The sequence below is a fragment of the Fukomys damarensis genome, unplaced genomic scaffold (genome assembly GCF_012274545.1).
Source record: "Fukomys damarensis isolate Sample0158 unplaced genomic scaffold, DMR_v1.0_HiC HiC_scaffold_8, whole genome shotgun sequence".
Lineage (NCBI taxonomy): Eukaryota > Metazoa > Chordata > Mammalia > Rodentia > Bathyergidae > Fukomys > Fukomys damarensis.
In genome coordinates this window covers 3,907,326-3,922,468 of record NW_022900920.1, presented here as the reverse complement: position 1 = coordinate 3,922,468, position 15,143 = coordinate 3,907,326, and the positions used below count along the sequence as shown (strand labels likewise).

The following is a 15,143-nucleotide window of genomic DNA, read 5'->3' as shown; positions in this document are numbered from 1 at the left end:
TTTTCATACACACACACACACACACACACACACACACACACACACACACACACACACACATATATATGTATGCTTTTTTTGAAGATGAATAAAGTCATCTAAATTGGGTGAGCTGGGGAGCCTTATGCAGTTCTTTTTTTTTCTTAGAGTTCCCATCGCTTTTGTCAGAATAGGGCCAGCCCTTCTAGGTATAATAGCAGTCCCAGAACAGTCCTTAATGTGACAGATCGTGAAAGTCTCCTTTTGAGAATAAGGGTTTATCCAGTCCTGTAACCTGCTCCTCACCCATCCAGCACTCTTATACTGAGAACTGACACTCCCTTTGTCAACCTTGAGATTTGTTTGCTTGCATAAGTATAACAAGGTACTGTGGTTTTTCATTTTTACAGATCACCTTTAACTCAATTTCTACAACCCCTTTGGTGTGGGAAAGGTAGTTAGACTTCCTTTCAGCCACCTGCTGGGCTAGGAGGTAAATTTACGTGGTAAATTTCACTACTTCCATATAGCTATTGTATTCTGGAACATGATGGATTTAAAAATCTGTATTTCACTGTGCTGTCTGAAATAGTCAGGACACCAAGATACATTTAGATACATCACCAAATTGCTGTGTGATTTGGAACAAATAATTTCACTTGTTGTAAAATGGCATCTACTTTTCTATTTTTTGGAGGCTGTCATATCAAGCTCTGGGACTCTCTAATAAATCCCATTATAAAGCATTATATAAAAATCTCTTTTATGATAAGAGGAAAGGTCCCCCTTTGGCATTAAAGTGACCACTGCAAATACTAAGAGCTGAAGGCAATGCAAAATTCAGACTAGTGAATCAAAAGGAAACCTAGAGAAAGAATTCTTTCTGATCACAAAGTAAATGCCATGCCCTCTAAATATAAATGCAATATCCCTACACAGAAGCAACAAGAAAGTTCAGCACAGAAGGCGCAGAGCAAACCAGCCACCATCCCTGTGCCAGCCCCCACTAGCAGCATGCATGGCCAGCTGGCAGCTGCCTTTTCACCAGCTGAGAGGTGGAAAGCAAAGAAAGAGAAGCAGAGAAGCAACATATGGCACCAGCCTGAGATTTGTATCTCAAAATCTCACAGTCATTTTTCACTGATGACAAATGCCACAGACACAGTAACAACACATAGGAGTTTTCAAGTAAAGGCCAGGGGTGAATCAACATTGCCGAGAATGAAAAGCTGATCCTCCACCAAGCACACAAATTATCTGCCTGGATACCTTGGAAGGCGGCAATTAATGGTACCTCTCTTCACAAATCTACGCCCCTCTCCATCATTCATCACTTGTGCATGAGCAGAGAAGCCATAGACAGCATTCCAGACATGTAGAACCTAAGCCCCTATTGTCTGTGAGTACCTGGCAGGAGGCAGCTTCCCCGTCAGAGCATCACAAAGAGGCTGCCAGCATTTGTATTAGCCCAGCCCGGGCTCAAAGTGCTTGGTCCAGGTCCCCAGGGTGGGCTGAGGCAAGACCACGATGGGGAAGAAAAGGAAGAGATTTGAGAGATACATACGAAAGACGGAGGATCCAGCCAGACTTCCAAACTTGCGCACGTCATTATCTAAGGACAGAAGGATGCAGTGGGTTTCAGAGGCAATTCAGAAAACACACCTGCTTATGGGAATCCCCACTTCCACTCCACCCCCAGCACCAGGGAACCCCGTGAAAACAAATGGAAGGGTAACAAAAAAGTGTAAAAAGCAAAACAGACCTGTCTTTTCCTATTGAGAAAAAATATATACTCTACCCCAACACCTGATAATGTGATTGCCCTTTTCAACTTAACTTTTTCCTTAAAGTACAAACTCTGAATATTAAGTGACTCTTATACCTATTTAATAGAAGAGACTAGAACCGAGGAAGTTAGTTTGTCCAAAGCCTGTAGCAGGAGTCAAAAGTGGAGTCAAGACTTGAGCCCAGGTGCGTTTTCTACAATAGCCTATTGTTTCCCCAGTAAGCTATGGCTTAGAAACTAGAATACCTGAGCAAGCAGTGGTCATGATGGCTGGGACACCATAGTAGGTAAAGGCTCCATTCTCGAAGCGAAGACCTTCCTTACCAACCTCCACCTCCACTTTACCCTGGAGAAAGAAGTAGTGTACTGAGGGTGTGTCTGAGCACTTTCAGATCTATTATTCACGAGGACTCTAGGCACTTCTGCTTGAATGACACATGGACTCATGTCTGTATCAAAGAGCAATGTTAATTACGTCCAGATTTACATTTCAGAAATAGCACTTCCAACTTTGGTAGCTCTCTGCAGTAAATTTATTGCTTCACTGTTCACAACACAGCACCAGGTCATAAATAACCATGCTCTCCTTCATACAATAACGAACGCTCCATCACATAGGGTCCAAACCCCAGCTAATCGGCCCCGCTGGCTTAGTCTGAGGTTAGACTAAGCAGGTATATCTAAGCAGGCATAAACAAAACCTAATCTTTTGTGAAGCTTGTCGAGTTCATCGTGGATGAGAATGACAGCTAATGTGCAGGAGCTCATACTAAGGATACTAAGAAGCTGATGCTATGTGACACGTACTGCATGGGTTCTCATTCAATCAGCCCCATAACCTCATGAGACCCATATTGTTTTTAATCCCTAGTTTATAGATGAATCAATTTTGAGGTTCAGAGAGGTTAATTTGGTCAAGGTTAATTAGGAAATGGTAACATAAGAATTTTAAAGGCAGATCTTTCCAATTTTAGAGCCCATCCGTTACCTACTACATTTTATTCCCTTCACACTTTATTTGAAAACTTGAATTTTTATTAAGCATCAAAGGATTGTGTGCACTCTTTACATTCTATAAATGATATATCAGGACCCATCTTAATTTTCAACAGTAAGAAATGTTACTCCAGTTTTGGAAAAGATTGCTCATTGTATTGAGGCAATTTGGAAGAACATATATGAAACAAATGACAGTGTCAAAGCAGAGAGGCCAAGGTGGACTGTAAAAAAGGGAGGTCATTTCTAAGTCAATAGAAGCTCTATCAAGATCTTAAAATTATCGCTGTGTTTAGGGTTCATAAGATTCTGCTGGGAAGACAAGGAATCAAGTGACAGAAAACATGGTGGAGCTAGGACAGGCACTGGTATTCCAGTGGAACTGTGCCTGATACTTATTTAAGACAGGCCTGTCCAGGCACCCAGGGCAGATGATTATATGAATACTTGGAGATGCTGCACTTCTTTTACTCCATCATTTTTCTCCCTTTCTGGTTCCCTGAAGAGGGAGAAGATTCAAGGGACTACAAAAGCTGAAATATGGCACAGAGAATGAATGTGTTCAGTGTGCTTCCAAAGAGCAAAGAAAGCACCAGTTGGAAGTCAGATGTAGTAAGATTTCAGCTCAACAGAGAAAAGAATTTCAATAAGAATTGCCTAAGATTTAGGAGATGGGAACAGCTTCACTTTGTGGGATACTCAAGCAGAGAACAAGAGGTACTGGGATCTGAGAGCAGCAGTTTTGGAAGTCCAGAGATAGAACTCCTCTACCAGAGAGGCATTCGCCCCATGCCAAACACACCTGAGTGGCCAGAGACTAAGACCATCAAAGATCTATCATTCTTAGGACACCAGTCTTCCATGCCTACACCTTTCTGTGGGTCATGTAGAAATGCCTACCTAATTTCCTTTGTTCCAGAGGCAGCCAGCCAAGTTTTGGTTGCCAGCACTGAAGGAGGCATAGCCATTCTTTTTCACCCTATAGATGCCCTTGTCTTGCCCTTGACTTTGTTGCTTACCTGTAGAAGCAGCACAAAGTAGTCCACAGGGCGGTTACGCTGGTAGAGGTAGTGTTCTGGGGCCTTCTTGTTCTTCTCATCAAACTTCAGCTCCTGGATCACGTTGGGATGTTTCAGGAGCCGGAGGAGAATCTTCTCCGAAAGGTAAAGAGACTTGAAAGGCTCCACTTCTAGGGGACAGTTGGGGCGGGGGTCAGCACCTTTGGCCCCACCCACTCCAGTAGCAGCAGCTGGGAAGAGTCAGAGTGGGTGCCACTGGGGCGTGCAACTAGAACACCCCTTTCATGCTCCAGGATACCAGGCCGGTGAGGCTTCTGGATTTGTTGGGTCTGAGGGACCCTAAACCCATGTGTGTGCCTCAGGGCTGTTCTCCTTCCTTCTAGGGATGTTTGTATTTGCAATGACATCTCAGGAGAAACAGGTCACCATTTTGGAAATATCAGTTTTGTTTTTCATTTCCTCCTTGATTTTATTTAAAGCTGGGCATGGATAACTAGGCCAGTGAAGACAATGAAGATTTTACTGCCATAATAGAATGAAGTACAGAAAATTTAATCTGACTTATTTGCATGACACACATCTGTTGAACGAAATAAAATTCCAAGTATAGAGAAAGGTAATTAAACGATAAGCTGTATCATATTTACATATGAATAGATATTATTATGTATTTAGAGATGGTATCACTGAAAATTTGGTGAATGTTTAAACTAGAAAAATTACATTAAAAGACATATTGCCATTAATCCCCTTCAAAATACTCCATTTTGCTTTGAACACATTTCTCCCATCATTCTTGCGACCGTCTTAAGCAGTTTTGGAAGTCTTTTTTCATGTCTTTTGTTGCACCTTGACTGTGGGGAAGAGCCAGAAACCACATGGTGTCATATCTGGTGAATAAGGTGGATGAGAACACACTATAATGTTTATACAAATATGCCTTTCTATTCGGTGGCACTCGGAAGTAGCATCCACTGTTATTTTTTTAATAACACCTCATAAAGACATGAAAGGAAACTTCTAGAGCTGCTTCAGAAAGTGCCAAGGACAACGAGGCATGTTCGATACAAGGTGGAATACTTGGTAATGTGTCTTTTGCTGTAATACAATTAAAAAATTTTTTAAAAATTCACTGTATATTTTGATCCCATCTTGTACTTATAGCATATCATTAAACAGGTACATCTGCTTTGCTCTGGGAAATTGGCCAGGAGTTTAAAGAAATCTGTACTTAGAACTAGATTACATGTTGAAAACTCTGAGAATCTCCAACTTAACATTTTCTACTCTTTAGCCACCCAAAGCCTTCATTATTTATTCAACAAATATATATTGGATTAATTATATATTGAAGTTAGTGGTGGATAAGATCTTTCTAGGTCGGTACATTAACTAGGCATGAATGAGAAGGTCAGAGTTCAAAGACAAACTTCACCTTCTTTGGGAGAAGGAGTTTATATTTATGTTTTTATTTAGATTTAGATTTAGTTTATATTTAGATTTTCTCATCTTCTTTACTTTCGAAAGGCTCTAAAATTCAAAATCCAATTTTTTATTTTAAGAACTTGTTGCTCACCGATACATGGCCCTTGGAGGATACTGGGTCCATAGATCTTATTGGGTAGAACAATGCCTTTCCCTCCAGGGCAAGTTCTCTGGGGCACCTCAACTTGACCGGGATGGGGGCTGACATCAAGCTCCAGCCAGGAAGTAAGTGGAGAAAAAGAAAAGTGCAGCAATGGTTTCTTTCTTTTTTCTCTCAAGCAGAAGAGAGGGGTGAGTTGTACTGTACTCACTTCTTCCCCTAGAAGATCACCTGGGCTCATCCCCATGTGGCGTTCCGTCACTCTAGGGAGGGCAAACTTTTTCCTATAACAATGATTCTCAGCACTGGTCACATGTTGGAATGAGGTTGGAAGGGATTAAAGTAGCTGGTTCCTGGTCTCATCCTAGTTTCTGCTGCAACTACCCTGGGGTGTGGAGTTGGGGTGGGCAGGTCCTACCTGTGGCCATGAAGCGGTGTGTGGCCAGCAGAAGCTGTGGTGAGATCTTCACTTTGATCTCTGAGTCGGAAAGCTTAAATAAGGAGAAGTCATGCCGTTTCCTCTCTCGGTGCGGGACCCTTTGTTTTTTCCGATTGTCGGCTGCAGGGTAACGGGACAGATTGCAGCTATCTCAGAAGCATTGTTGGTCTTTGGAGATTTTCCCAGAGTCAAAGAGGACAGGCAGATACTTTAGGACCACATACATTTTTGCAGTGCCAAGTTTAGAAGACATTACAACATCTCTTTCCCAGGAAGTGGAAGGGTGTTGATTAGTGTTAACAGGTGGAAGATGGGCTCTAATATTCTCAGTGTTATTTACATTTGGGTAGCAGAAAGGTGATAAAAGGAAGAACTGGCTTGGGGTTCCCATCTTCGACATTCTAGCATTCTACTGCTGGCTCCCTACTCACTAGCCCTGCAGCCTCTCTTGCTTTGGTTTCTGTTTGTTTTAATCTATACAAGGGGGCTGAAATATTTAATAACAGCTCTTTTACTTGTCTTGTCTCACTGCTATGAGACTCCAACAGCACTACATTGGAAGGTGTTCATAGCATTCGAACATGAAGGACTGGCATTCTTGGCATCAAGAAGGTTGGTGCAGACCAGAGAGTTTCTGCCTCTATCCTCCTCCTTTCCGAGAACCAGGTTTACCTGGTTTCTTTCTGCTGATTTGAGCCATGCCTTGTGGGACTTGAAGCATGTTACTGTCTTATCAGTCACAATACTGCTTCAAACCCAACCCCTCCACTTGGGAAGAATCAAGAGAAATACTAGAAAAAGGAAAGGAGAAGAATAAAAATGAGCCTACAATGTGTAAAGACAGATTCTTTAGGCAGGGGACCTGGACAGGACCTGAGACTTTAAGACCTTGTACAGTAAGTCCCCAAATTATGGACATTCGTGTTGTGAACTCTCACAGGTACAAACGAACTCAGTGTGAACAAATCATGGAAGCAGCTCGCATGTCCGCCAGACACTCACAGCTGTGCTGCTGTGTGCTAACTGTGCACTGTGATAGTGTACAGTAGGACAGTACCATCTGGAAGATACTTTATTTTTTCAGTGTGTGTGTGTGTGTGTACTTTTTTTATGCTTTAAATAGTATATTTGTGTCAAGGGTATATAAAACTCACTTTGTTGGATTTACAAATGAATCCTACTTACAAATGTTCTCCTGGAACAGCACTTGTTTTTAAGTTGGGGACTTACTATACACTGGCCATGTGATTACTGGTTGAGAAAATTTGCTTTTTCTAATTTTTTTCTTGCTTATTTAAGCTTGTCTTTAAAAATAAATACATAAATCAATAAATGTTGGTGGGTATTTCTTTGGTCACTTTTCTTCTGCTTTCTCTAAATTAAAAAAAATTGAACCTGCTAACCTATCTCACTTGTGCTAAAGGCAATAGGAAAAGGATTTGAGTTCTCTTCTAACTTGGTCTAGAAAGCACAGGGCTGCAGAATACTTCTAGTGCAAGTGGACTGGATGGGATAGAAAGTGAAAGGAATGAATCCCTAGGGACAGGAAGTTATGACTCGAGAATCTAGCTTCCTTTTTTGCTCCCTTTCCTGCTGGGGCCTCTGTCTTCCTGACCCTTTGACACCCCTCAGCTCTTCTGCACCTTTATAGCTCTGAAACTTTACAGTCCATGGCTGCTGTTTTAACACTTTTCCTCAAGTGGAGGTAGAGGGGACCCATGTACCCATGAGTTCAGACCATGTGAGAGGTAGGGGACATCTAAAAAGAAACATAGGGACTGGGGATTTAGCTCAGTGGTTCTGCCACCTGCTTCACAAGTGCAAGGTACCAAGTTCAATCCCTGGTACCAAACAAACAAACAAAAAAAACATAGTACTTCTGACTCCTCAGTCTTCACAGCTCTTAAAAATTATGCTAGAGGGCTAGGGATTTAGCTCAGTTGTTCTGCCGCCTGCCTTACAAGCATAAGGACCCAAGTTTGATCCCTGGTACAAAAAAAAAAAAAAAAAAAAAAAAAAAAAAAAAAAAAAAAAAAAAAAAAAAAAGCTAGAAGCTTATTTAAGGGTAGGAAAACTCTGACCCTCTCCTATAGAAAGAGGATCACTCCACAAATGAGTAACAAGTACAGGTTTGGGACCCATTTCTTCTGTTCTCATTAGTGAGCTGCATCCCAAGTTGTATATGTTTGCCTATATACCCACTCCCTCTCCCTGATCAGAATATCATTTAAAGGCTGGGGATTTAGCTCAGTGGCACTGCACCTGCCTGGCAAGTGCAAGGTCCTGAGTTTGATTCCTGGAACCAAAGAAAAAAATGCCATTTAACATTTCCTAAATAAATCATTGCTCTGATCTCCCCCTTCATTCATTTAATTTTTAAATTTATTTTAATGTAATACAAGTAGATGTTAAGAAAGAAAATATAAATAGCACTCTTCTTAGTTCTATGAAAAAATAAAATTTCATAACAAAATAATTAGAGAATAAAAATAGCTAATATACTACATATCATGATCTTAAAAAATGGCCAAAATGCTACTCAGAGTATAAGTCACAGACAAAAAAGACTCTCTATTAAATGAAACAAATTAGCATATATGTATATATATGAGTTTTTCATATAAAAGAAGCCTTGCCATGTTTAAACTTGTGTGTCTGATTTATTTCATTTAACATTATGTATTCAAATTACATCCATTTGCTCATGAATGCCTCAAGTGTATCTTTTTTCACAGCAAAGTAGTATTCCACGGTGTATAAATACCACATTTTCTTCATCTATTCATCTGTTAATGGATATATACCATTGTTTCTAAAATCTAGCTATTATCAATTTTTTTTTTTTTTTTGGCACTGGGGATCGAACTCAGGTCTTTGTGCCTGTGAGGCAGGCAGCAGAATCACTGAGCTAAATCCCCGGCCCTATCAATTTTGATTTTAACAGTAGGTGTTTGAAATGTTAAGACTGTTCAAAGGCTCTGGGAAGAGCTTATTCATTTAGGCTACTATTAGCCACTAACATTTTAGTGTGAATGTCTTCACCAATGTGTTTACTGAGACATCCAGCAATTCTAGAGCAAGAGTGGTAGGCACAGGTGGAGAAGAGAGCCTAGAATGGGAGAGCTTGATCACTTTTTAAAGAAGACAGCTTGGCCAGCACAGCACAGCAGTGCCAGATCTCTGGAAGGAGATGCTGTGACACTCCTGCTGGTTTCTGTCAAGTCCTGGCCCACCTTTCTGATTTGATCTTTAGGTCAAATGGGAAGGCATTTTTTCTGTACCACTCACTTCCTTATGGTATTAAAGCTTCTTGCTACCAGGAGCCAGTTTCTGAAAGGCTGCTTCTAGCAACTAAGGACAAAGATCTGAAATAAGGTATCTGAGGGAGAGGGAAAGGGATGGTTATCCCACAGGATGAAATTCTTGGGAAGAAACACTTCCTGGCCCAGGGACTACCAAAGTTTTGGAAAATATTTCTATCCCAGAGACAAACCATGCCTATGTAATGTTTGCAAGCAAATTTAAAAAGTAATTTAAAAAGGTAATATTCAGAGAGGCATCCATAGCATTCCTGAAGAGGAGCAGGGAGGAGGATGAAGAGATCAGAAAAAGGAGGGAGCCAGAGACAGGATCCAGGCAGGTGTTTGGTCCAGAGGGTAGAGGGTGGGAGATTAGAAAACTAGAGTAGTGGTGCTAAAGGCATAAGGAAAAAGAGCAATACATTTAAGAAACAGGGCATTTAAGTTTTTGGTTTAGGAGGGGGGCAATATTATGAGAGCGTCCATTGCTCACTGATGTGTTGGTGTGAGCAGAACTCCCAGGCGCACTGGGGTCTACATCTAGGTACACAAAGAGATAACAAAGGAACAACAAAGGGGAAGAGAAACAAGGCCTCTGGCTGCCCTCTAGGGTATGTAGTGTTTCCTTTAGACCTTTTCCATTCAAGGCTGGGTGGTCTCCTTTTCCTAGTCTTGGCTCAGCTCTCACAGGTTCCCTCGTAAATATTTAGCTAGTGGGTTCCCAGTGATGCAGAGTGATCCAGGCTAGGGTATCTTGCCATACCAGAATGAGGCAAAGGTGGCTGACATACATCAGTGTACAGAGCTTTCTCTGACATCCTTCACTCTGTATGTCAAACTACTCTGTCCCCAGCAGTCTCAGAGGAAAACACAATGATCATGGAGAACAGCCAAGGCTGTGCACTTACTGTAGAGGTCAGTTTCATCCAGGATCTCTGACTTGATGATTTCCTCTATGATGTCTTCCAGTGTGACAATGCCCATTACCTCATAGAAAGGGTCTCCTTCTCCCTCATTATTCACCCTCTGGACAATGGCCAGGTGAGATTTTCCTGGAGAACAAATGAAATCATAGTAAAGTAACTGGGACATTTTCAGAGATTTTTTTTCCTTGTGAAAAAATGATACAAAGTTGCTGTTGGTTAATACTAGCACTGAATCTACCCCAGGAATTCTTTAAAATATGAAATGTGTGCGCAAGCTCTTATAAAATGCAAGTCTTATACTTTAAAAGATATACAGTTGTGTGTTGTTTCATGACAGGGACACATTTTAAGACATGCATTGTTAGGAAATTTTTTGCTGTGTGAACATCAGAGAGTGTAATTATACAAACTAAGATGTTTATGACACTACTAGGCAATATAAACTAATGGGATTATCAGTGTTTATATTTTAAACTGACATATAATAGTTACACATATTTATGGGGTACAGTGTGATATTTCAACATATGTACGATTTACAATAATCAGATCAGGGTAACTACTATATCTATCACCTTGATATTATCATTTGTTTGTGTCAATTCTCCGTACTCGCTGTTCTGAAATATACAACTAATTGTAGTCAGCCATAGTTACCCCACTATTCTATAAAATATTAGAAGTTATTCCTATCCACCTGTACCCCATACCCACTATCTTCGTTACTTTTCACAATGCTGAGGTCAAATGCCCGATACCTACAAGTTAACAGAGAAAGGCTTATTCTGGCTTGCAGTTTATATAGGTTTCAGCTTATTGTTGGCTGGCTCCATGGCAGAGTGGTACAGCTGAGGAGAAACAAGGCAGGGTAGGCAGGAAGCAGGAGCAGCAAGCAGCAAGCAGCAAGTCTGCAGTTCCCTTTTATTCCATCCAGGCTACAAGCCTTTTGGAGTGGCACCCACACCCTGGATGGGGCTTCTGTCTTCAGTAAACCCATTCAGCCACACCCAGAACTATACTAATTCCAATGGGTGGACAAATTTAATGCCATACACCCATAATGCCAGTATCACAAGCCCTAGATCAAGCCACCTCCAAAAAGTCCTATCTATGAGCACATGAGGCTCCGGAGTGTGACATCTGGATACAAGCTATAACATCCATTAACCATCCTTTTGCCATCCTCCCCTTTCCCTGGCCCCTCCCAGCCCCGGCAAACTTTATACTTTTACATCTCTGCTTCTTTTTAGGGAAGTCATCTAATATATCCAAAGCTAGTTAAAATTTTTTTCTTTGAACTTTCACATATTGGCAAGTACATGCTAGCTGAAGGAAGCTGAATAATCTAATTGAAAGGCAGAAATCTAGAATAAGAAGTATTAGATTAGAAGTCATTCTCTCCTAAACCTCTTCCTGCCTAAACATCCTAATTACTATCCCTGGGCAAATCATTTAATCCCTATTGAATGATAATCTCTTATCTAGAATTAGGGAATAATATCAGCACCTATTCTCACCTTTTTGCTAACGTGTGCCATGAGATGACAAAACAAATGACTAGTATAATGGGAAAACATGGAAAAGTGATTTTTTAAAAAGTCATTTTCTTAAAATTGGATTTTTTCTAATGTAGCGCCCAGAACACATTTAATACAATACAACCATACATCTCACCACTACTAGGCCATGTTATAGGATTAAATTAAGTTTTTGACATTTTACAAAGAGTACCCTAACTTTCACATGAAAGAGCCACCTCCATACTTTATAAAAACAATTTGAGGATATACTATGGTATCACCAAGGAATGGAGACTTTAAGGCCTTGTACTCCTTCTTGCCACAGCACTTTGTGACCATTATCATATACTACTTTTACATGTCAGTATTTTACTATTGACACATAATGGCATGTATTAACTGCCAGTATCACTACTAATTTATTATAGAAGACACCATTCATTATATACATTCTAGAGGCCAGGTACAGTGGTAGGCATAATATACACATTATTTCACCATACTATTGTTTTCTATTTGTGTGTAATCTCCCCATTGTGAAGGTTAGATCTCTTCTTACATCTATGAATTATTAATCTGTTTCCCCAGAATTCAAAATAGTACCTAGCACACTGTAATTAAAACTGAGCAAAGGGCCAGGCATGGTGGTACATACCTGTAGTTCCAGCTACTTGGGAGGCTGAAGCAGGAGGATCATTTGATCTTAGGAGATGAAGACCAGCCTGGGCATCATACCAAGACCCACTCCCCGCCTCTCCAAAAAGGAAGCAAAAGACTGAATTGATATTTCTCCAAAAAAGATAAAAACCTAGTCAGTGTACATGGGAAGATGTATAACATGGCAAACTCAATTAACCAGTGGTGGGTTACTGAATGATCACATGCACAAGAATAAAATTGGATGTCTACCTCACATCATACACAAACATGAATTCAAAATGCATCAAACACCTAAATGTAAAATTATAAACTCTCAGGAGAAAACATAGGAGTAAAATCTGATGACCTTACAGTGGGCAATGGTTTCTTAGCTAGGACACTAAAAAGTGCAATCAATCAAAGAAAAAAACAGATAAATTGGACTTCACCAAAATTAGAAACATATATACATCAAAGGACATCTTCCAAAAAATGAAAGGCAGCTCAAAGAATGGAAGAAAATATTTGCAAGTCAAAGTCATCAATATCACAAATATATAAATACCATAATTTATGAGAAGATAACTCAATTACAAAATGGATAAAGGATTTGAATAACTATTTCTCCAAGAAAGATATAATTGGTCAATGTGTATGTTAAAAGATTCTTAACACTGTCCTCCTCAGGGAACTTCACATCAAAATGTGAATGAGATACCATTAACGTGATTGCTGTAATGAAAAAAAAAAAAGACAAATGTTGGGAAGGATGTGGAAAAACTGGAACTCTCAAGTCATTGCTTGTGGTATTCAGACAATTCTTCAAAATGTTAACCATAAGATTATCATATGTTCCAGAAATTCCATTCCTACAAAAATGCAAACATATGCCCACACAGATACTTGTATACAAAAGTTCAGAGCAGCAGTATTCCTGAGATCCAGAAAGTATAAACAATCCAAATGTTTCTGAACAAACAGAATCTGGTATATATCCATACAAAGGAATATTTTCTGGTCAAAAAAAGGTATGAAACACATGCTACAACATAGAGAAAGCTTGAAAACATGCTAAGTGAAAGAGGCCAGACATAAGAGCCCACATGTTATATGAGTCTACTTATATGAAATTTCCAGAATGAACAAATCTACAGAGGAAGAAAGTAAACTGGTATCTTCCAGAAACTGGGGAAAGAAGGGAGTGACTGCTGATGGGTTCAGGGTTTCTTCTGGGGTGATGGAATGTTCTGGAATTAGATAACGGCAATGGTTGTGTAAGTCTGTGAGTATGCCAAAAAGCATAAATCGGGTATTTTAAAATTAGAGTAAAGTTTGGGCTGAGGATGTAGCTCAGTGGTAAAGTACTTGCCTTACACATGCAAGGCCCTGGGACCAGTCCCCATTTCTGAACAAAAAGTGAATTTTATGGTACGTGAATTATATCTCTATGAAGCTATTTTTTTTTAAAGAAGAAAGCCAACTGAAGGGAATGTAATAACCCATGCCTAAATGAACAGAAAGTGTGTGAGGCTCAAAATTAGAACTGACATACAGAGGAGCAGAACTAGAGAATAAGTTGAAAGGAAAAAGCAGTAGTATTGATTGGGGTGTGGGTAATAGTGCTGGTAAAATACTGTTGAGATCACACATTGTTGTTTTGTGCTCTGGGATTTGAGGACTAAAAGTGGACGTAGGTAAGGCCGTTAGGAGACCAGAAATGGGAGAGTGGGTATCACCCTCTGTTTTGTGGTGGAAATTGGGAACAGTGCTAAAGGCTTGGTCACTGATGGGAGGGGGTGAATCTGAGAATAAACAGTTGTGAGCCTGTGCACAGGAGGGTCACATCAGCTCTCAGCGATGAGGGTGTTTAAAACTTACAAACTCGGGCAGATTTGAAACAAGAGAGGCTCTAATTTCCCAAGTGTTTCTATCTTTTTCTGGGCAAATGATGATTTCTAACCTGCAACATTTGTTCTCCCATCAATGAGTGTTGTATTTCCTTACTAATGGCATACTTGGGAGAGCAGCTTAAATTTTGGCTATTTCTCTTTTCTGCCTTCCTATGAGATTTCTGAGAATAGGAGCTGTGGGCTTTTCTGTTGAGCCGCCCCTCTTCCCTCTTCGGACTAGAAAAATTTTCCAGATGCTTTCAGGAAACTATAGTCTATTAATTCCCTCTCCTCAACTTGCTAGAAAAATAGAAGGCCTGTGAAATAATTTAGGCTAATAATGTTGGTTATAATTTCCATTTATACCGAACTTCACAGCATGTCAAGAGGCATTACAGTATATAGAAGAAGAGCCTTGGAGTTTGTGAGATGTTTTTAAGAACTTCCTGAACCCCTCACTGTGGGAACCAGAAATGATTTGATATAACCCTCAGCTTGCTGTAGAAACTACTGAGACACATGTGTGTTCTTTTGTTTGTGGTACTGGGGACTGAACCCAGGGCTTTCACTCTGAGCTACACCCTCAGCCAATTTTAGTTTTTATTTTGAGACAGCTTCTCACTAAGACACTAAGTTGTCTTGGACTAGAACTTGTAATCCTCTTGCCACAGCTTCCCAGAGTGCTAGGATTATAGGCATCTATCACCATGCCTGACTTTGTGTGTACTCTTAAACAAGTTTACTTCTTTCATTAAGCAGTGCTCTCTCACATGATGGCCATTTTCTTTGAGGATGTGGAAAGACATTGCTTACTTTTCTTCCTTTTTTTTGGTACCGGAGATTGACCTTGGGACACTGTGCTTGCAAGGTGGTGGCAGCACCACTGAGCTAAATCCCTGGCCCACGATATTGCTTCTTTAGGATCATCACTGCAGACAAGATGATTTGTGGAACAGCAAAGCTGTACTAAATTTAAGATGTGGAAGAATAGGTTACGCAGAATAATTTGCTCTGTACATCCTCAAACAAGCACAAAGCAATCAGGCTCTAGCAGAATTACCCTCCC

At 40.3% G+C, this 15,143-nt stretch overlaps 1 protein-coding gene across 1 annotated transcript in view; it reads right to left on the bottom strand.

Moving 5' to 3' along the window:
• Cnnm1 (cyclin and CBS domain divalent metal cation transport mediator 1) overlaps positions 1-15,143 on the bottom strand; it is a 64,341-nt gene that overhangs the window by 26,305 nt on the left and 22,893 nt on the right. Inside the window, exons 2-6 of the mRNA XM_033761314.1 lie at positions 10,012-10,155; positions 5,784-5,924; positions 3,781-3,950; positions 2,012-2,111; positions 1,544-1,591 (exon numbers count right to left, since the gene is read on the bottom strand). Coding sequence (XP_033617205.1) covers positions 1,544-1,591; positions 2,012-2,111; positions 3,781-3,950; positions 5,784-5,924; positions 10,012-10,155 — 603 coding nt within the window. The remainder of the gene's footprint in view (positions 1-1,543; positions 1,592-2,011; positions 2,112-3,780; positions 3,951-5,783; positions 5,925-10,011; positions 10,156-15,143) is intronic.